General features: G+C 57.9%; 1 protein-coding gene across 1 annotated transcript; it reads right to left on the bottom strand.

The window, feature by feature from the left end:
- Positions 1-117: 117 nt before the first annotated feature.
- On the bottom strand, positions 118-20,655 carry LOC115916359 (DNA-directed RNA polymerase II subunit RPB1-like). Its single transcript, XM_030970062.1, is given in 31 exon segments — positions 118-361; positions 363-1,408; positions 2,250-2,399; positions 2,670-2,783; positions 3,608-3,794; positions 4,903-5,106; positions 5,475-5,657; positions 5,974-6,078; positions 6,159-6,259; positions 6,606-6,852; positions 7,318-7,542; positions 8,037-8,242; positions 8,653-8,758; positions 9,097-9,268; positions 9,990-10,173; positions 10,863-11,085; positions 11,401-11,604; positions 11,974-12,068; positions 12,333-12,501; positions 12,720-12,929; positions 13,509-13,719; positions 13,994-14,118; positions 14,833-14,965; positions 15,761-15,981; positions 16,423-16,464; positions 16,466-16,585; positions 16,984-17,265; positions 17,985-18,158; positions 18,693-18,829; positions 19,509-19,641; positions 20,363-20,655. Coding segments are annotated over 31 exon segments (5,910 nt in total). The 5' UTR covers positions 20,453-20,655; the 3' UTR covers positions 118-250.
- Between the last annotated feature and the right edge of the window lie 1,891 nt (positions 20,656-22,546).

The following is a 22,546-nucleotide window of genomic DNA, read 5'->3' as shown; positions in this document are numbered from 1 at the left end:
GGTCTGTGGGGGTTTTTGGGGTGACAACAACCCTGACCCTGTATCCATGTGGGGTTTTTGGGGGGTGACAACAACCCCGTCCCCACATGGATCCGGGGCTCACCCCCACGGCCTGGGGGGGTTTTTTGGGGGATGACAACAACCGCGATCCCATATCCATGTGGGGATTTGGGGGTGACAACAGCTCCATCCCCACATGGATCCGAGGGGTTTTTTGGGGGTGCCACCCCCGTCCCCACAGGCGGAGCCCTCAGTTGTCGTCGTCGCTGTCGTCGGGGCTGATGGCCGGGCTGGTGAGGCTGTAGGTGGGCGACGTGGGGCTGTAGCCGGGGGACGTGGGGCTGTACGTGGAGCCCTTGGGGCGACGTGGGGCTGTAGGTGGGCGAGGTGGGGCTGTACTTGGGCGAGGTGGGGCTGTAGGTGGGCGAGGTGGGGCTGTACTTGGGCGACGTCGGGGTGTAGACGGGCGAGGTGGGGCTGTAGGTGGGCGACGTGGGGCTGTACTTGGGCGTGGTGGGGCTGTAGGTGGGCGAGGTGGGGCTGTACTTGGGGGACGTGGGGCTGTACTTGGGCGATGTGGGGCTGTACTTGGGCGAGGTTGGGGTGTACTCGGGGGAGCTGGGGCTGTAGCTGGGGCTGGTCGGGGTGTACTTGGGGGACGTGGGGCTGTAGCTGGGGCTGCTGGGGCTGTAGCTGGGGCTGCTGGGGGTGTAGGTGGGCGACTGCGGGGTGTAGCGGGGGCTGGACGGGCTGTAGCTGGGAGAGGTGGGGCTGTAACTGGGGGAAGTGGGGCTGTAGCTGGGAGAGGTGGGGCTGTAGTTGGGTGAGGTCGGGGTGTAGTTGGGGCTGGTGGGGCTGTAACTGGGAGAGGTGGGGCTGTAACTGGGCGAGGTCGGGGTGTAGTTGGGGCTGGTGGGGCTGTAGTTGGGCGAGGTCGGGCTGTAACTGGGCGAGGTCGGGCTGTAACTGGGAGAGGTGGGGCTGTAACTGGGAGAGGTGGGGCTGTAGCTCGGGGACGTGGGGCTGTAGCTCGGCGAGGTCGGGCTGTAACTGGGAGAAGTGGGGCTGTAGCTGGGAGACGTCGGGCTGTAACTGGGCGACGTCGGGCTGTAGCTGGGCGAGGTGGGGCTGTAGCTGGGCGAGGTGGGGCTGTAGCTCGGGGACGTGGGGCTGTAACTGGGCGAGGTGGGGCTGTAACTGGGCGAGGTCGGGCTGTAACTGGGAGACGTTGGGCTGTAGCTGGGCGAGGTGGGGCTGTAGTTGGGCGATGTCGGGCTGTAGCTGGGCGAGGTGGGGCTGTAACTGGGCGAGGTGGGGCTGTAGCTAGGGCTCTGTGGGGTGTAGCCCCCCGGCGACCGCGGCTCGTAGGCGGGGGACGTCGGGCTGTAGCTGGGGGACATGGCCCCACCTGCGGAGAGGGGACACGGGGGTCAGGAGGGTGTTGCGGGGCTGTTGGTGGTGTTGGGGTGTTGTGGGTCGCTTGGAGGTGTTGTTCAGGTGTTGTGGAGCTCAGTGAGGGGGTGTTATGGGGCTGGCTTGGGATGTTTCAGGGTGTTGTTAGGGGTTACAGGGTATTTGGAGTATTTGAGGTTATTTTAGGGTGTTTTGGGGTGTTGCTACAGGTTACAGGGTGTTTCATGTGTGTTTTGGGTTATTTTAGGGGTATTTTAGGGTGCTACAGGGTGTTTGAGGTGTTTCAGTGTGTTTTGGGCTGTTGTTAGGGGTTACAGGGCATTTTGGATTATTTTTGGGATATTTTAGGGTGTTATGGGGTGTTAGGGGTGTTTCAGCGTGTTTTCAGGTGATGTTAGTGTGTTGTTAGGGATTACAGGGTCTCCTGTGGGTGTTTTGGGGTATTTTAGGATATTGCAGGATGTTTGGGGTGTTTCAGTGCGCTGTAAGGGATTACAAGGTGTTTCAGGGGTGTTTCAGTGGTATTTAGGGGTATTTTAGAGTGTTCAGGGTGTTTCAGCATGTTTCGGGTGTTGTTGGGAGGTTACATGGTGTCTTACAGGTATTTTTAGGTTATTTCAGTGTGGTTTGGGGTGTTGTTAGGTGTTACAGGGTATTTCGGGTTATTTTAAGGGTATTTCAGGGTATTTTGGGGTGTCCGGGGTGTTTCAGTGTGTTTCAGGTTGTTGTTAAGGGTTAAAGGTGCTTTATGGGTGTTTTGGGTTATTTTAAGGGTATTTCAGGGCATTTTGGGGTTATTTCGGGGTATTTTGGGGTGTTTTGGGGGCTGTACTCACCGGGGGAGGGGATGTAGGGGCTGGAGGGGCCGGGTGACCCCGGCGAGCCGGGCGTGGGTGACCAGGCCGGGGAGTAACCGGGGCTGAACCCGGAGGCGTCGGAGGCGGCGCTGGGGGAGAACCCGGCCCCGCCTGGGGTCATCCCGCTGCCTGTGGGGAGAAATGGGGGTCAGGGGGACCCCAAATACAGCCCAGGACCCCAAAACTACCCCCAAATCCAGCCTGAGACCCCAAAACTACCCCCAAACACAACCCAGCCCCATCCCACTGCCCGTGGGGAAAATGGGGGTCAGGGGGACCCCTCACCATCCCCAGTTCACCCCAGGACACCCCAAACCTGCCCCACAGCCATCCCAGTGAGCCCCATTTTACCCCAGACCCCTCCCAGTCCCTCCCAGTCCCTCCCAGTGCCCCACGCACCCACGCTGGGGGACCAGGCTCCGTAGGCCGGGGTGGCCCCCTGGTTCCAGGGGGTCATGGCCGGGGACATCCCCCCCATGGGGCTGGGGGCCGAGCCGAAGAACATCCCAGTGGCTGCGGAGAGAGAGAAAGGGGTCAGGGGCACCCCAAAAATGGGGGGACACCAAAATATGGGGGTGACCCCAAAATCCGGGGGGCATCAACATTGGGGGGACACCAAAATCTGGGAGACATCAAAATCTAGGGACATCAATACTAGAGGGACACCAACATATGAGAAGCCCCAAAATCTGGGGGATATCAACATCTGGGGGACACCAGGGGACCAAAGCTGGGACATGGTGGTGGTCATGGTGACATTTGGGGTCTTTGTGTCACCACCACCCCTTGGGGTGTCCCCTCCTCCCCAATGGACTCCAAAATTTGGGGTTGACCCCAAAATCGGGGGGACACCAACATCTGGAGAACACCAGCTGACCAGGGCTGGGACATGGTGGTGACTATGGTGACACTGGGGGGTCTTCCTGTCACCATCACCGCAACCCAAACTCTTCCCTCACAGGATCCAGTCTGGTGTACCCCAAAATCCACACGGACCCCAAAATCTGAGGCTGTCCCCTCTTGCCCACAACTGGCCAACGACCACCATGACCTTGAAGGTCTTGGTGCCACCACCCTTGGGGTGTCCCCAGCTGCTCCTGGAGGAACCTGGCCACCATTCCAAGGGGTGTCCCCACTTTCCCAGGGCTGTCCCCATTTTCCTGGGGTTGTCCCCAGTTTTCCTGGGGTCATCCTCATTTTCCTGGGGTTGTCCCCATTTTCTCAGGGGTTGTCCCAATTTTCCCAGGGGGTGTCCCCATTTTCTTGGGGGTTGTCCCAGTTTTCCTGGGGGGTGTCCCCAGGGTTCTGGGGGTGTCCCCAGGGTTTCGGGGACTCACGGCCACCGACGCCGAGGCCGGGCAGGGCGCTGGGGATCTCCATGCCGTGCTTGCACTTCTCGGCGTCCAGCAGGAGGTCGAAGCAGCCGGTGCCGGCCGGGGCCAGCTGGCCCAGCATGATGTTCTCGGACACACCCTTCATGGGGTCGCTCTCCCCGTGGGCAGCTGCCTCCATCAGGACATCGACCTGAGTGTGGGGGACACACGCCAAAATCAGCTTCAACCTTTGAATGTGATTCTTGAACCCTAAATCCTATAAAATGTTCACAGAATCCCCCATTCCCAGCCCCTAAAACCCATTCCCACCCCGTTCCCGACCCAATTCTCATTCCCGTCCCCATTCCTACCCCAAACCCTGTTCCCACACAATTCCTGTACCCACTTCATTCCCACCCTGTTCCCACCCCAATTCACAAACCACATTCCCAAACCCCAATCACTGTTCCCAAACCCCATTCCCATCCCACTGTCCCCTCACTGTCTCTTCAAAGGAGCACCTCGCCCCCTATCCTGGTGGTTCCCAAACCCCAAACCCTGTTCCCAAATCCCATTCCTGATCCCGTTCCCACACCATCTCCTTGAAGGAGCACTTCATGAGGGGCCCGGTGTCCTGGCAGTTCCCAAACCCCAATCCCCATTCCCAAACCCCATTCCCAGCCCATTGTCCCCATTGTCCCCATTGTCCCCTCACCATCTCCTCGAAGGAGCACTTCATGAGGGGCCTGGTGTCCTGGCGGTTCCCAATCCCCAATCCCTGTTCCCAAACCCCAATTCCCATTCCCAAACCCCAATCCTTGTTCCCAAATCCCATTGTCCCCTCACCATCTCCTTAAAGGAGCACTTCATGAGTGGCCTGGTGTCCTGGCCATTCCCAAATCCCCATTCCCACCCCACTGTCCCCACTGTCCCCTCACTGTCTCTTCAAAGGAGCACCTCATGAGAGGCCTGGTGTCCTGGTGGTTCCCAAACCCCAAACCCTGTTCCCAAATCCCATTCCTGATCCCATTCCCACACCATCTCCTTGAAGGAGCACTTCATGAGGGGCCCGGTGTCCTGGCAGTTCCCAAACCCCAATCCCCATTCCCAAACCCCAATCCCTGTTCCCAAACCCCACTGTCCCCTCACCGTCTCCTCGAAGGAGCACTTCACGAGTGGCCCAGTGCCCTGGCGGTTCCCAAACCCCAATCCTTGTTCCCAAACCCCAATCCTTGTTCCCAAACCCCAATCCCCGTTCCCAAACCCCAATCCCGTTCCCAAACCCCAATCCCCGTTCCCAAACCCCATTGTCCCCTCACCGTCTCCTCGAAGGAGCACTTCATGAGCGGCCCGGTGTCCTGGCGGTTGACGCCATGCCGGGTGATGGCCATCAGGTGTCCCCTCGAGGTCATGGTGTCGCACAGCAGCGCCAGGTGCCGGTAGTTGACGTAGGAGCCGTCGAAGGAGATGACGTGGTAGAGCTCCCGCTCCAGCGCCTTCCGCACCGCCTCGATCCCCAGGACCTGCGGGGACCAAAACCACAAAATGGGGTGGGAAATCCAAATCCAGGGGGTGGGAATCCCAAAATCTGGGGGGTGGGAATCCCCAAACTCCAGGGATCCACAAATCCCAAAATTCAGAGGGTGGGGATTCCCCAAATCCAAGGGGTGGGAAATCTTGAAATCCAGAGGGTGGGAAATCCCAAATCCAGGGGGTGGGAATTCCTGAGATCCAAGGGATCCACAAATCCCAAAATCCAGGGGACAGGAATTCCTGAGATCCACGGCTTTGGGAATCTCCCAAATCCAAAGGGTGAGAAATCCCGGAATCCAGGGCTTTGGGAATCCCATTAGCCTGGGGACCCAGGTGTGTCCCAGCCCAGGTGACTCACGGTGAAGATCTCCACGATGTCGTTGGACGTGGTGCGCACGGGGTCCACGTCCTTCTCGCTCAGCACCCGCATGAGGCTGACGCCGTCGGTCTCCAGGATCCACTCCTGGAGAGCCTTGAACTCCCCGTCCTCGGTGATGATGATCTTCTTCTTGTTGTCTGTCTGCGGCAGGTGCATGTACACCTGGGCAGGTGGGGACAGGTGTCACCGTGGGGTCACCGTGGGTGTCCCAGATCTCCTAAAGATCTCTTGGAACCACCTAAAAGTCTCCATGGGGAGCTCCTGAGGCTCCTCAAGATCTACCTGGAGATCTTGAACCCTTAGAGCACCTGGTGGTACTCAAAGACCTTCTCAGGTGCCCTCAGGTGTTACCAGGGACCATCCTGGACCTTCTAAAGGTCTTCTGGAACCTCTTAAAGGTCACCATGGTATCTCTGGAGACCTCCCATTCATTCATGGACCCCTCCAGGTGGTCCCAAGCCCCTCCAGGTGTCCCCACCTTGCTGATCTGCTCGATGCCCTGCAGGGTCATGTCCGTCAGCATGTTGGACTCGATGCAGCGCAGGAAGACGTCGTCATCCATCTTGTCCACCACCTCCTCCTCCTGGGGACACGGTGGGGCACAGGTGAGGAGGCCCAGGCCATCCCAGGTGTCCCCTGAGGTGGCCCCAGGTCCCTGCCCACCTCCTGCATCTTGTTCTCGTCGCTGTTCATGATGCGGATGCGCAGCACCAGCTTCTCGGCGTTGTCGTCGTTGAAGATGCAGTTGAGGTCGTCACCGAAGCCTGGGAGGGGACACGGGGTGGGGACAGGGTCACCTCCGAGGTCACGGCACCCAAGGGACCTCCAGGGTGTCCTCAAAGGTCTGCCAGGAAGGCCCAAAGCTCCTCCAGGCTCACACAGAACTCCTTGAAGAGCCCTCAGATGCCTTCAAGCGTCACCCAAGACCCTCAAAAGGCTCCTCAGATGCCCTCAGAACTCATCCAAGTCAATTTAAATCCTTCTCAGGCCCCTCAAAACCCCCCAGAACCCCCCAAAAGCTCCTCAGACACCCTCAAACCTCCTCCAGGTCACCCCAAACCCCTTCCAGGTCCCCCAAAGACCCCCCGAACCCCATGCCCGGCCACCCACCGGCGTTGATCTTCTCGGCGATCTGCTCCATGGTCAGCTTGCGGTCGGTCATGTGCTTGCGGTCGAGCTCGACGCGCAGCAGCCACGGCGAGATGCGGCTGACGTCGAAGTCGGGCATCTCGTAGTAGACGTTGACCCACTCCTGGTCCTCGGCCACCACCGTGCTCTGAGGGTTGGGGTCGTAGTAGATGGCGGTGTTGGCCGTCACCTTGCGCAGCGTGGTGTGCTCCAGGCGGCACAGGATGTCCTGGGGACATTGGGGACAGTCAGGAGACATGAGGACATTGGGTGTGGTGTGCTCCAGGCAGCACAGGATGTCCTGGGGACATTGGGGACAGTCAGGGGACACTGGGGACATAGGGACATGATGGACACGGTGGACATTGGGTGTAGTGTGCTCCAGGCGGCACAGGATGTCCTGGGGACATTGGGGACAGTAAGGGGACATTGGGGACAGTCAGGGGACAGTAGGACATTGGGTGTGGTGTGCTCCAGGCGGCACAGGATGTCCTGAGGGGGACACAGGACAGGGACATGGGAACATGGAAGACACGGGGACACAGAGGGGACACAAACCCACAGGGCCACCACAGGGACATGAAGCCATGTGGAGCCACCACAGGGCTGTGGGGACAAGGAGGTCACACAGCCCCACGGGGCCACCACCCCCATCCCACCCCATCTGCTGTCCCCAGCGCGTCCCCGGTGCCACCTTGGCGCGCCCGGCGTCGCGGGCGCTCTGGCCCAGCAGGAACACGGTAAGCGACGGCGTCTTGGGCTTCTTGGAGATGTTGATGAGCTCCTTGAGGCGGGGCACGCCCAGGGTGACGTTCTTGGCCGACACCCCCGCGTAGTGGAACGTGTTGAGGGTCATCTGCGTGGCCGGCTCGCCCAGGGACTGCTCGGCCAGCGCGCCCACCATCTCACCGGGGTGGGCCTGAGGGGACATGGGGACAGGAGAATGTCACCAAACCCCAGAGTGACCCAAACCATCTCACCGGGGTGGGCCTGAGGGGACAGCAGTGTCACCAAACCCCACAGTGACCCAAACCATCCAGAGTGACCCCAAACCATCTCCCCAGGGTGGGCCTGAGGGGACATGGGGACAGGAGAATGTGACAGTGGAGTCACCAAACCCCAAAGATGACCCCAAATACCCCAAATCCCCTTCTCACGATGGCCTGGTTGAACTTGGACTTGATTTCCCGCAGCAGCCAGTTGAAGGCACCCCAAATACTGGCCCCAAATACCCCAAACCCCAAAGATGACCCCAAATCCCCACTCATGATGGCCTGGTTGAACTTGGACTCGATCTCCCCCAGCAGCCAGTCGAAGGCACCTCCAGAAGTGACCCCAAACCCCCAAATACTGACCCCAAACCCCCAAAGATGACCCCAAACCCCCCAAAGATGACCCCAAATCCCCACTCACGATGGCCTGGTTGAACTTGGACTCGATCTCGCCCAGCAGCCAGTCGAAGGCCTCCCCGCTGAGCCGGAACTCCTCCACCATGCGGCGGCTGCAGAGCGTGGAGCGCAGGTGGATGTTGAAGAGCAGCGTCGCGTTCTCCCGCGCCTGCCGGCTCAGCGGGTCCTCCCCGTTGACGATCACCAGCTTGCGGCTCAGCTCCTTCACCCCTGAGGGGACAACCAGGTCACTGCAGGGTCCTGAGGATGGCCAGAACCTTCCTGGGGGTCCTCAAACCCATCACAGCTTCCTGAGGGACCCGAGGATCTCCAGAACCTTCCTGAGGGACCCGAGGATCTCCAGAACCTTCCTGAGGGACCCTAAACCCATCACAGCTTCCTGAGGGACTGAAGGATCTCCAGAATCTTCCTGAGGGACTGAAGGATCTCCAAAACCTTCTTGAGGGACTCAAGAGACCTCCAGAACCCTCCTGAGGGACCTCAGAGCCATCACAGCTTTCTGGGGGACTCAAGGACCTCCAGAACCTTCCTGAGGGACTCAAGGATCTCCAGAACCTTCTCGATGGACTGAAGGACCTCCAGAACCTTCCTGAGGGACCCCAGAGCCCTGCCCCACTCACCCTCCACCACCTTGACCGGGTGCAGGTCCGAGGGCAGCCGGGAGTTGATGTGGAAAATCTTCTGCGCGTTCCAGATCATGCGGAGCAGGTTACAGGGGAGCACCACCTGTGGGGAGAGAGAGGAGCCCCAAAAACGGGGTCAGAACCCCAAAAAATGGGAAAAGAACACCAAAAATGAGGTCAGAACCCAAAAAACAGGGGGAGGAACCCCAAAAATAAGGAGAGGAACCCCAAAAATGGGAAAATAACCCCAAAAATTGAGAGAGGGACCCCAAAAATGGAGGTCAGAACCCCAAAAACGGATCAGAACCCCAAAAATGAGGCATCTTGGTTGGGTTTTGGGGTATCTCAGTAGGGTTTTGGAGGACATCAGCTGGGTTCTGGGGTATCTCAGTGGGGTTTTGGGGTACCTCAATTGGGTTTTGGGGTGGGTTTTGTTGTCACCTTGCTGTCCCCGGTGGGGAAGATGACCCTGAGGACCTCCCTGTCCTCACGCATGCGGTCGAACTTGCGCTCCAGCTCGTTCTGGATGTGGGCGTTGGACAGGATGTCCTTGACCAGCTCCTCCTGCAGCGTCCGGCGCAGCGCCCGCTCGTTGGTGTAGTCGAACTTGAACCTGGGGGGACACAGGGACACCTCAGGGACATCCAGGGGACACCAAAGCGTCACCCACGGCAGCCTGGAGGAGCTTGGGGACACCAGAATAGCTGGTCCAGGTTGGGTAGGAGAAGGTTGGGGACAGCAAAACGTGACCAAAGTTTGGGAGGAGAAGGTTGGGGACACCAAGGTGGGTCCTGGTTTGGGGTGGAAGAGGTTGGGGACATCAAAATGCCACCCAGGTTGGGCTGGAGCAGCTTGGGGACACCCAAGTGTCACCCAGATTGGAGAGGAGCCACTTGAAGACCCCAAGATGTCCCCAACTCCTGCCTGGAGACCCCAAGATGTCCCCAACTCTTGGAAGGAACCACTTGGGGACCTCAAGATGGGTCTGAAACCTTGGAAGGAGCCACCTGAAGACCCCAAGATGTCCCCAACTCCCATTTGAAGACCTCAAGATGTCCCCAACCCAAATCTGAACACCTCAAGATGTCTCCAACTTTTGAAATGAACCACTTGGAGACCCCAAGATGTCCCCAACTCCCATCTGCAGACCCCAAGCTGTCCCCAGATCCTGCCTGAACAAGGGGCAGGAGAAGACCCCAATGTGTCCCCAACTCCTGTGAAGACACCAAGATGTCCCCAACTCCTGGAATCCTCCCCTCCATAACCCCAACCATGGCCACTGACCCCACCCATGACCACGCCCTGCCCCAGGCCGTGTCCACCCTGGTCCTCACTTCTTCTCGAAGGCCTTGTTGGAGGGTTTGAGGGTGGCCAGGTTCTGGAACTCGACGCTCTCCCCGGCCAGCCCGTCCTCGCCGTAGCGCAGCTGCACCACCTGGTTGATGGAGTTCCTGACCGTGGCGTCGTACTTGACCATCACCGACTCCATGGACTTGATCAGGCGCCGCTGGATGTACCCTGAGGGGCGGGAGGGGTCAGGAGACATCTGGGAGGGGTTTGGGGGGATCCTGGAGCCATCTGGGGAGGGTTTGGGGTTCCTGGAGGCATCTGGGGAGGGTTTGGGGACTCTGGGGAGGGTTTGGGGTTCTTGGAGGTCTCCAGAAGGCATCTAAGGAGGGTTTGGGCATCCTGGAGGCATCTGGGGGGGGGGTTGAGAGTCTCCAGAGGGCATCTGGAATGGATTTGGGGCTCCTGGAAGTCTCCAGAAGGCATCTGGGGAAGGTTAGGAGATCCTGGAGGCATCAGGGCAGGGTTTGGGGTCTCCAAAAGGCATCTGGGGCAGGTCTGGGGTTCTTGGAAACATCTAACGAGGGTTTGGGGTCTCCAAAAGGCATCTGGGATGGGTCTGGGTGTTCCTGGAAGTCTCCAGAAGGCATCTGGGGAAGGTTTGGGGATCCTGGAGGCATCTGGGGAGGATTTGTGGTCTCCAGGAGACACCTCAGGAGCGTTTGGGGATCCTGGAAGCATTTCAGATGGGTTTGTGGTCTCCAGGAGACATCTCAGGAGGGTTTGTGGTCTCCAGGAGACATCTAGGAAGGGTTTGATCCCCTCAGCATTTCCACACTGTCATTCTGAGCTCCTGAAGACCCCTTGGGCGGAATTCTGGACTCCTGACACCCCCATGGGGACACCCTGGTGACACTGACCGGTCTCGGCCGTCTTGACGGCCGTGTCGATGAGGCCCTCTCGGCCACCCATGGCGTGGAAGAAGAACTCGGTGGGGGTGAGGCCGGCCAGGTAGGAGTTCTCCACGAAGCCGCGGCTCTCGGGGCCGTAGTCGTCCTTGATGAAGTGCGGCAGCGTCCGGTGCTTGAAGCCAAATGGGATCCGCTTGCCCTCCACGTTCTGCTGGCCCACCACCGCGATCACCTGAGGGGACACCGGGGTGGGGACACGCCTCAAAATCATCTCAGAAACCAACAAAATCCATAAAAACTCCATGGAAATCCAAAGGAACCTCCAGGAATCCCCTGAGATCCTCCAGGAACCACTCAAAAGTCCATAAGAACCACCACAAACCTCTTGAGATCCTCCAGGAACTGCCCCAAAGCCCCTGAGATCCTCCAAGAACCACCTCAAATCTCCTGAGATCCTTCAGGAACCACCAACAACCTCCTGAGGCCCTCCAGGAACTGCCCAAAACCCCACCCAGAAGCCCCCCAAGACCTTCTGGAGCCCCCAAACCTGGGAGATGTTGATCTTGGAGCCCTTGGCCCCCGAGACCACCATGGACTTGAAGTTGTTGTACTCGGACAGGGACTTCTGGGCAGAGGAGCCGGTCTTGTCGCGGGCGTCGTTGAGGATCCGGTTCACCTGGTTCTCGAAGGTCTGGCGCAAGGTGTTGCCCGGGGTGGGCTCCAGCTCGTTGTTGTGGGCCTTCTCGATCACCTGGAGATGCCAAAAACCACCCCAGAACGGTCACTGCGGTGTCCTGGATCCTCCTGGTGGCCAAAAGCACCTGGGAACTTCAAAAAGCCCCAAAAACTCCACAGGAACCAACCAAAACCTGCTCAGATCCTCCAGGAACCACCACAAACACCTTGAGATCCTCCAGGAACCTCCCCAAATCCCCTGAGATCCTCCAGGAACCAGACCAAGACCTTCTGGAACCTCCCAAACCTGGAAGATGTTGGTCTTGGGTCTCCTGGTGCCCAAAACCACCTCAAGAACCTCAAAAAAACCCCCAAAACTCCACGAGAACCTCCAGGAACGTCCCCAAACCTCCTGAGATCCTGCAGGAACCTCCCCAAACCCCACCTCGATCACATCCTGCTTGGCCTTCTTGATGGTGTTCTGGATGTCCTGGTAGGTCTTGGCATCGTCGATGGAGTCCCCAATGCCAATGGTGTGACCTGAGGGGGACATGTGGGGTTCAGGGCTCCACCAAGATGGGACCTGAGAAGGTCTCCAGGTGACCAAACCCCCATGAGACGCCACCAAGAAGGTTCCCAGCACCCCCAGCCCCCAAAATTGGGAGTCCAAGAACCACCAGGACCTCAAGAATGAGGTCCAAGAATCCCAGAGCTCCACCAAGCTGGGATCTGAGAAGGTCCCTGGGTGAGCAAACCCCCATGAGATGCCACCAGGAAGGTCCCCAGCCCCCAGGAGCAGCTGACCCTCGATGAGCAGCCAGTTGTTGATGACGGTCTGGATGTTGCTGTAGAAGAGCCGCGTGGTGTCGTGGCCCATCTCCAGGTAGGAGATGTGCACCAGGGACCCGGCCGACGTCCCCAGGGACTTCTTGCACAGGATGCCCATGATGAGCTCCCCGTTCTCCACAATCACCTGGGGATGTCCAAGGAACGGGGTCAGGACCTCAAAGATCCAAAAAATCCCAAAACCCACCTGGAGCACCCCAAAAACCACCCCAGGTCATCTCCAAGTCTACAAAGTCCTCCTAGACCAGAGCAAGCTCCACCAAAGCCCCCTCAGATCCCACCAAAGCCCCCTGAGATCCCCTTCCCACCCCACCAAGCCCCCCTGGACCTCCTCCACTGCCCCACCTTGGTGTCCCCGGGGGAGATGTGCTTGTAGGGGCCGCTGTCCTCGTCGTCGGGGTGGGTGCTGTGGGTGCGGATGCAGTTGATGTGGCCAGGGATGATCAGGGAGAAGATCTGCTTCCCTGTCCAGAGCGGCCGCGGCTTCAGGATGGCCGGCTGGGGCACCTTGCCGTCCCACGTGGACAGGAACATCAGCAGGTTCATCACCTCGCCCTGAAGGACATCCCAAAAACACCCCAAAGATGTCATCAAACCAGGAGAACCCATAGAGAACCCGAAAGACCTCAAAGATATCCCAACCCCCCCAAAATCCATGTCCCACATGGACAGGAACATCAGCAGGTTCATCACCTCGCCGTGAAGGGCATCCCAAAGATGTCATCAACCAAGAAAACCCCACAGAGATCCCAAAATATCCTAAAAATGATCTAAAAGTCCCCAAAATCCTCCCAAACAAGACCATCTCAGGGAAGACGTCCCTCTTGGTGACCTTGTCCATGGCCATCAATGTGTCCCACCTCAAACACCTGCCCTAAAACCCCTCAAATCACCCCAAAACCACCCTAAACCACCACAAATCACCCTAAACAACCCCAAACCCCCGAGATGGCCCCGAACGGACCCTCTCGAGGAAGACGTCCCTCTTGGTGAACTTGCGCATGGCCATCAGCGTGTCCAACACAACGGCACCAGAAACCACCCCAAAACCACCATGAATCACCTCAAACCACACCAAATCCTCCTCAAACCCCCAAGATGACCCCAAACCCCCCGAGACCGACCCGAACGGACCCTCTCGAGGAAGACGTCCCTCTTGGTGAACTTGCGCACGGCCGTCAGCGTGTCCTGCACGATGCCCATGACGGGCCGGTTGCTCTGGGGGGTGACGATCATCCTGGGCACCATGGCCAGCTCCTGGATCTCCGCCCGCGTCTCCAGCGACTGCGGCAGGTGCAGGTTCATCTCGTCGCCGTCAAAGTCGGCGTTGTAGGGCGTGGTGACACTGGGGGGACATTGGGGACATCATGGGGACATTGGGGACACACCAAGGATGGATTCATCTCACCACTCAAGGTGGACCAGGGTGGTATTTGGGTTAGTTTTGGGGTGTTTTACCTCAGGTTCAGATGGAAGGTAGACCAGAGCAGGATTTGGGGTTATTTTTGGGGTTTTTGGAGTTAATTCTGGGGTGTTTGGGGTGTTTTACCTCAGGTTCAGATGGAAGATGGACCAGGGCAAGATTTGGGGTTATTTTTGAGGTTTTTGGGGTGTTTTACCTCAGGTTCAGACGGAAGGTGGACCAGGGCAGGATCCTGACCCTGTGGCCCATCATGGACATCTTGTGCAGGGTGGGCTGCCGGTTGAAGATGACGATGTCCCCGTCGCACATGTGACGCTCCACCTGTCCCCAAAGCCCCCAAAAATCAGGGGGACACCCCAAAAATGGGGGACACCCCAAAAACGGCATCTTTCCCCCCAAAAATGGCGGGGTCAGAGTGAGGAGAATGAGGGGTTTGGAGTTAAATTCACTCCCTGGTGGTGGTGAACACCAAAATTATGGATCGAACCCCAAATCTAGAGTTGGGAACCCCAAAATCAGGGACTGACCCCAAATCCAGAGCTCTGAACCCCAAAACCACCAATCCCCCCCCCACAGATGTGGGTTCCACACCCAGTTTTTGGTGTCCCTAAGAATTTTGGGATCTCGCTGTGGATTTTGGTGTCCCCCAGATTTTTTGTGTCCCTCAGATTTTTGAGATCCTGCTGCGGTTTTTGGGGTCCCTGCCCAGATTTGGGGTTTTTGGGGTTCCTCCCAGAATTTGGGGTTTTTGGGGTCCCCGCCTGAATTTGGGGTTTTTGGGGTCCCTGCCCAGATTTGGGTTTTTTGGGGTCCCTCACTGAATTTGGGGTTTTTGGGGTCCCCGCCCAGATTTGGGGTTTTGGGGTCCCTGCTCGGATTTAGGGTTTTGGGGTCCCCGCCGGATTTGGGGATTTTGGGGTCCCTGCCCGGATTTGGGGTTTTTGGGGTCCCTGGCCAGATTTGGGGTTTTGGGGTCCCTGGCCAGATTTGGGGTTTTGGGGTCCCTGGCCAGATTTGGGGTTTTGGGGTGCTGACCTTGTAGCCGATCTGCAGGTGGAGGTCGCTGGGTTTGGGGTGGAAGCGGAGGTCAATCCTGTCCCCGTTGTCCCTGATGATGTACTTGGCCCCCGGGTACTGACTGTTCCCCCTGCGCACCAGCTCCTGCAGCCTGCGGGGTTTTTGGGGTCAATTTAGGGGATTTTGGGGCTCTGGGAGTCACCTCAGAACTCTCAGAGCCAGCTGGAGAAGGATCAGTGGGGTTCAAAGGTGTTTGGGGTGGGTTTGGGTTATTGGGATCTGTTTAAAGTGATTCTAATGTCTCCACCCCGTATCCACCTCAAACCCCAAAATGACCCCCAAATCACCCCAAAGCTCCCTGATGGTCCTAAATTGTCCCAAAACTGCCCCAGATCTGTCCTAAAATCCCTCCAATAGCCCCAAAATCCCTTTAATTTAATCCCTTTAACCCTTAAATCTTCCTGAACTTCCCCAGAATCCTCCAACCACACCAGACACTTCCCCAAATTCACCCCAAAATCTGCCCCAAAGTCCCACAGATCCTCCCCAAACTCCTCCAGCCACTCACGAAGGTGACAATGTCACCAAAGGTTACAGTGATGGTGATAGAACAGAAGACACTCATCCCAAAACCTCATAAATCCACCCCAAACTCCCATAAATTCACCTCAAAGGCCCATAAATCTCCTACAAACCCCCCAAAATCCCCTACAAACCCCATAAATCCATCCCAAACCCCCCAAACCCCACCTGTCGATGTTGAAGGGCGCGACGATCTCGGCGAAGCTCACATTGGCCGCGATGGAGCGGAGGACACCAACACCAAACCTCCCAAACTCCCTCTAAATCACCCCAAACCTCCCTAAATCCATCCCAAATCCCCTCCAAACCCCATAAATCCACCCCCAAACCCCATAAATCCCCTATAAACCCCCCCAAACCCCACCTGTCGATGTTGAAGGGCGTGACGATCTCGGCGAAGGTCATGTTGGCCGCGATGGAGCGGGGGACGCCCACCTGGTCGATGGCCAGGTTGGGGTCGGGAGTGATGACCGTGCGGGCAGAGAAGTCCACGCGTTTCCCCATGAGGTTGCCCCGAACCCGACCCTCCTTCCCCTTCAGCCGCTGCTTCAGGGACTTCAGGGGGCGCCCCGACTTCTGCATGGCCTGGGCGAGGAGAAATTGGGGGGTCAGAACCCCAAAAATCACCCCAAAAATCCAGAACCCACCAGGGCACACAAATTGATCCCTCCTGGGAATGTCCCCAGGTCCCGCTGGGACTTTGGGCTCTGTCCCTGCTTGTCCCCTCTCTGTCCCATCTGGGACACCCCAAAATCCTTCTGTGACCCCCAAAAACCCCTCCATGACACCCCAAAATCCTTCTGTGATGCCCAAACCCCCCCCGTGACCCCCAAAAACCTCTCTGTGCCCCCCTGAGACTCTCCTGGATCTTGGGCAGCTCCTTGTCCACCATGGTGGCCACGTGGACCTGGAGCCATTTGACGTTCACAGGGGGGACATGGGGCCACCACCTGAATGTCCCTCAGCCTGTGTCACCCCAAAACCCCTCAGTGACCCCCCAAAACCCCCCTGTGACCCCCCCTGTACCCTGGGCAGGCCGGGCAGCTCATTGTCCACCATGGTGGCCAGCGTGGAACTGCAGCAGTTTGACGTCCTCGGCGATGACGTGCGCGGCCGCCCCGTTCTGCTCGTTGCGCCGCAGTTGGTTGTTGATCTTGACGATGTCGGCCAGCTTGTGGGTCAGGTCATCCTGGGGACACCCCAAAATTAATGGGGCGACCCCAAAATTTATTCATGGGGGGGGGTTGGGGTTGATGGAGGGAGGTGAGAAAGACCAAAGGGCCTTAGGAAGGGTTTAGGGTGGATTTAGGGTGGGGAAAAAAATGGGGATACCCCAAAGAGTGCTGGGGGTGACCCCAAAAGGGGATTGGGGACCCTAAGAAGGCATCAGGGACCCCAATATCCACCCCGGGAGCCCCCAAAAGCTGCCCCAGTGCCCACCTAGCTGTGGGCAAAGCCCTGCACGACCACGGCTGGGGACATGGACAGCAGGGGCACAGTGCCCCAGGGACCCCAAAACCCACCCCAAACACCCCCAAAACCCCAGAAAATGACCTCAAAACCCCAGAAAATTACCCCAAACCCCACCTGGTTGCGAGCCGAGCCCTGCATGACGACGGCCGGACGCACGGACAGCGGCGGCACGGGCAGCACGGTGCACACCATCCACTCGGGCCGGGCGAATTTGGGGTCCATGCCCAGCACGAAGCATTCCTCGTCCGAGATGCGCTTGAAGATCTCGTGCACGCGCTCGGGGCTCAGCAGGATCTTCTTCTCCTGCGAGTCCTCGTTGACGTGCTTCCACTCGGCGTAGAGCTCCAGCCCCGAGCGGCGGATGCGCGGCTGGTACCGCCCGCAGCCCCCGTGGCCCTGAAATGGGTTAAAAATGGGGTTTAATGGGTTAAAAATGGGGTTATTTGGGGTGAAAAATGGGGTTATTGGGGCTTCCACTCGGCACAGAGCTCCAGCCCCGAGCGGCGGATGCGCGGCTGCTACCGCCTGCAGCCCCCATGGTCCTAAAATGGGGAAATGTGGGGAAAAATGGGGTTAAAAATGGGGATATTGCCACGAAAAATGGGGTTATTGGGTTGAGAAATGGGGTTAATGCATGGTTAGTACCGCCTGCAGCCACTGTGGCCCTAAAATGGGTTAAAAATGGGGGAAAAACGGGGTTTAATGGGTTAAAAATGGGGATACTGCCGTGGAAAACGGGGTTATTGGGATGAGAGATGGGGTTAATAATGGGCTGGTACCGCCCGCAGCCCCCGTGGCCCTAAAATGGGGAGAAATGGGGAAAAATGGGGTTATTTGGGTTAAAAATGGGGGAAAAAAGGTTAAAAATAGGAGTTATTGGGGTGAGAAACGAGGTTATTGGGGTGAAAAAGGGGGATTACCGGCGTAACAGAGATGTTAACGGGGTTATTAATTGGGTAGCAGCAATGGCTGGTAATGCCCACTGCCACTGTGGCCCTAAAATTGAGAAAAGGGGGAAAAACGGGCCACAAACAGAAGTTTTGGGTCCAGAAATGGAGATTTTGTGCCACAAACGAGAATTTTGGGGCCAGAAATGGGGATTTTGGGGTGCCCACCTTCTCCTTGGTGAGGTCCTCGTCACCCTCGGGCTGCTCCACCCCAAACTTGTGGTCCATCTCCTCGCCGCCCTCGCAGATGTTCTTGCCCTTGCACAGGTCGGAGACGTGGGTCAGCCTCTTCTTGGGCTGCCCCTTGGACTTGCCCAGGATGTCCTTGATCTTGGGGTTGTTCTGCTCAAAAAAATCCACGCAGGTTTGGGGTCAGAAAATGGCATTTTGGGGTCAGGAAATGCCATTCTGGGGTCACGTTGTGGTTTTGGGGTCATAAAAGGTGATTTTGGGTGTCTGCTGTTGTCCCATTGTGGTCCCTCAGCATCTCCAGAGCTTCCAGCAGGTGACAACACTGTGTCCCCCGACTCTTGTTGGCCCCTCTTGATGTGGCCCTCAATTTTGTCACCTCCCCTTGGTGTCCCTCAACTTTGTCACCTTTTGTGTCCCCAAATTTTGTCACTTATTCTTTGTGTCGCTCAACTTTGTCACCTCTTCTTGATGTCCCCAAATTTGTCACCTTCCCTTGGTGTCCCCCAATTTTGTCACCTCCCTCTAACTCCCCAGCACCCCCAAAATGGTCCCAAACCCCCCAAACCCAACACCACCCCCCATCCCCGAGATGTCCCCAAGGTGCCACCACGGGGCCATTTTGGACCATTTCCAGCCCAAACCAACCCCTCCCCCCCAAACTTTTGGGGTTTTTTGGGGTCTCACCGAGTCCACGAGCAGCTTGGAGCAGAAGAAGCAGACGCAGCGCAGGATTTTCATGGTTTTACCCAAAAATCCCACGTGGAACACGGGCTTGGCCAGCTCGATGTGGCCAAAGTGACCCGGACACTCCGTCATGTTCCCTGGGGACACCCCAAAATTGGGTTGGGAGGGGTTGGCATAGAGGGAACCCACCCCAGAATGGGGTTTTGGGGTGGGAGGGGAAGAAGCCTAAAAAAATCCTATAAAAATGAGCACCCCAATAAATGAGAAACCTCAACAAAAAAAAAAAAACACCAAAAAAAGAAAATTAAAATAAAGAAAGCCAAAAAAAAAAGAAAGAAAATTTTTAAAATGAAAATAAAGAAAATAAAAAAAAAATTAAAAACCCAAAAACATTAAAATGAAAAAAAATCCCTCAAAAAATGAAAATCCCAAAAAAATTAAAATCACCCCAAAAAATGAAAACCTCCCCAAAAAAAGAACCCCCCCCCCAAAAAAATGGAAATGCCCCAAAAAATTAAAAGCCCCCAAAAAATTAAAAGCCCCCAAAAAATTAAAAGCCCCAAAATGAGGGGAGCTCCCCAAAAAGGGTAACCTCCAAAAAAAGACACCCCAAAACCAATAAATGCCCCCCAAAAAAAGGCAATTTTAGGGGGTTCAGGGCCCTTCATGTTGGAGATTTGGGGGTTCAGGGGGTCCCTGTGAAGATTTGGGGCTTTGGGGTCCCCTCATGAGGATTCTGGGGTTCAAGATCCCCTCCCAGAAGGATTTTTGGGGTTCAGGGTGGAGGATTTGGGGGTTCAGGCCCCCCAAACTCACCAGCACAGGTCTGGCAGCGCCCCGTTCTCTCGATGACGCCCTGCCGGGGGTCCATGAGCCCCCCAAGTTTGGGGCGTCCCCCCTCGGTGGTTTCGGGGTACTTGATGCCCCCCTCGGTCACTGACATCCGTTTCTGAGGGGGGAAAAGGGAAACTGAGGCACCTGGGGACCCCCAAATTCATCCACGAGCCCCCCCTCAAAAACCCTAAACGGGTAGGGGTACCCCAAGTGACCCCCCAATAAACACTTTATTCACCCCAAAATTTCACCTGGGCTGTCTGACCAACTCCCAGGGACCCCAAAACCCCTCCAGGACACTGAAAGCTCTTCCAGAATTCCCCTAAAAACCTCCAGGCACCTCAAGTCTCCTTCACAGCAGCCTAAAGCTCTTTTAAGGCCCCAACAAACACCTCCAGAGACCCAAAGCCCCTCAGGACACCCTAAAACCCCTCCAAGACACCCCAATACTTTTCCCGAGGCCTCCTGGGCACCCCAAAACTCATCCCGAGGCTCCCTGAGCCGCTCCTAGGGAGGCCAAAACGCTGCCAGGGGATTCTGAGCCACTCTCGGACACCCCAAAGCTCTTCCGGAGGCTCCCTGGGGACCCCAACACCTTCCAGAACCTCGTTTTGTGTCCCCGAGCCCCCTGAGGAGCCCCCAAATCCCCTCCGAGCTCTCCCCTGTCCCCCATTCAGCCCCCCGGGCCTGTGGGGGGCGCTGTCCCCTCACGGGGCCGCTCCGCTCCCCTCTCTCGCTGCCCCGGCGCCATTTCCCGCCGCCGTTCGCCCTCAGCCGCCGGCCCCGCTCCCTCCGCGGGCCCCGCGGTTCCGTCCGCGCCGCCCCGGCCCCGGTACCATCTCATCGGGGCTGAGGATCCCGAACTGGACTCGTTTGATGGTGCGCAGCGGGCAGGCGCTGTCGCCCGAGGGTGGCCCGCCGTGCATGGCGTCGGTGGGGCCGCGGCCTCGCGCCGCTCCGACTGCTCGGAACCGACCCCTTCACGGAGGGGGTTAAGGGAGCAAGGAGTATGAACCCCACCGGGGACCGGGAACCGGCGCCTCACGGAGCCCTCGGCACGGAGCCCCCCCCTTTTCCGCTCCGGCCGCTCCGCGCTCAAGGCGCGACTGAGCGAGGCGAGCTACCGGCGCCGCCTTATATAGACTCGGCCCCCGCGAGCCGCCGGTGGGGGCGTGGACGGAGCGTACCAAACGCCTCACAGGAAAAAGGGGGGAGGCGCGGGAAAAAAGCGGCAGGAAGGAAAGGAAGAGGGGAGTCCCGTCACGGGCCGTGAGGCGAACGAGGAGCGGGGAAGGGGCAGGGAGTCGGCGGCTGCTCTGTGAAGCCCTCACGGGACGCGCCGTCGTCTGACCCCCCGCTTCCAGCACGGTGGGATCGGTTCATGAATAATTTATTTTAAAAGCGCCGCCCTCCCCGAGCCCGAGAGACGAGAGATTGCGGGGGCGGAGGGAGGGTGACAAAGTGACCTCAGAAGCTGGCGGAGATTGACGGAGATTTCCGAACTACTGACGGAAGTGGGCGGAGAAAGCCGAAGCGCCTCCGGAGAGTGACGGAAATGATCGAAGTTAACCGGCGGTGCCCGAACGCTGACGGAAATAGCCGGAAGTGGCCGAAGCATTGGCGGAAGTTATCGAAATATGCCGAAGCATTGGCTGAAAATTCCGGAAACACCCGAATATCTGACGAAAGATGCCGAAGCAAAGGCGGACGGTGCCGGAAATGGGCGAAGCACCGCTCCAGCCGCGGCCTGCGCAGCCCCGGCCTCGCTCGCCCGGCCCGGCCGCTCCCGGCGCTCCAGACCCGGCTGTGTCCGCTGGGAAAGGCCGAGGCTTTGCGGCCTGTTCCGGAGGGGTGCTGGGGAAGGGGCTGGGCGAGGCGCAGTGGGATTCAGGAGTATTTTAGGAGCGAGAAGGGGAAATCTGAGGGGGCAGGAGGGGTTGGGGGCGCAATTAAGGGCTTGAAGGTTGTTGGCAGAGCAGGAGGGGTGTGGGGTTATAATTGGGGTAGGGAAGGGGCATTTAGAGAGGCAGGAGCGTTTGGGGGGCAATTGCAGACAAGGAGGGGGATTTAGGGGGGCAGGAGGGGGGTTTCGGGTGTTTTGGGGCAGCAATGGGGTTTGTGGGAACAAGTGGAGCAGTAAAAAGTGTTTGAGGAGTGTTTTGGAGGGGCAGGAGGGACTAGGGGCAAAAAATGGAGAAAAAAAAAGGAGAATTTTGGTGTTTGGAGGTCGGGGAGGGGAATCCAGGAGGAGCAGGAGGTTTTGGGGATAATTCTGGCAAGAAAGGGGAATTTGGGGGGAGAACAGCAGAGAGGGGGATTGGGGGAAAGGAAAATGGTGTTTTGTGGGGGGGCACAAGGGGTTGGGGAGAATTTGGGGGGATTTGGGGGAAGAGAAGGAGAAATTTAGGGAGCAACAGGGTGTGATGTCACAGGGTGTCACTGGGTCACGGTGTGAGCACGGCACAGCCGGACACGGCAGGTGACAGGTGACACGAGTGTGACACAGTCTGAGGTACAACCCAAAGGTACAGCCTGACACAGCCCCATGTGGCACAGTCGGGCACAAAATGTGACAAATGTGACACAAAATGCGACAAATGTGACACTGTGTGACAGCCCCACATGGCACAGTCGGACACACCTCACCCCCACCACGGTGACAACGCCACACGAGGTGACACTGAGGGCACAGTGACACCTGAACTGCCCCACATCCCGAGCAGGGTCCCTGCTACACCCGGCCGTGCCTGTTGTGTCCCTCACATTGTTGTCCCCTGGTTTTGTCACCGTTTTGGGCTGTGGCACCATGGTTGTGTCCTCGGTTGTGTCCCCACTTTTGTCCCCAACCCTCTCTGGTCGTGTCCCTTTTTGTGTCACCATAACCCCAAATTTGTCCCCGCTTCTGTGTCCTTGTGTCCCCAGCTGTGTCACCTGTGTCTCATTGGGTCCCCTCCTTTGTCACCCGAGCCCCCAGCTTTGTGTCACTTTGTCCCCCATTTGTGTCCCACTCGTGCCCCCTG

This window comes from Camarhynchus parvulus, unplaced genomic scaffold (assembly GCF_901933205.1).
Source record: "Camarhynchus parvulus unplaced genomic scaffold, STF_HiC, whole genome shotgun sequence".
NCBI lineage: Eukaryota > Metazoa > Chordata > Aves > Passeriformes > Thraupidae > Camarhynchus > Camarhynchus parvulus.
Note: the sequence above shows the minus strand (reverse complement) of the source record. Positions and strands in the feature narration are given on the sequence as shown.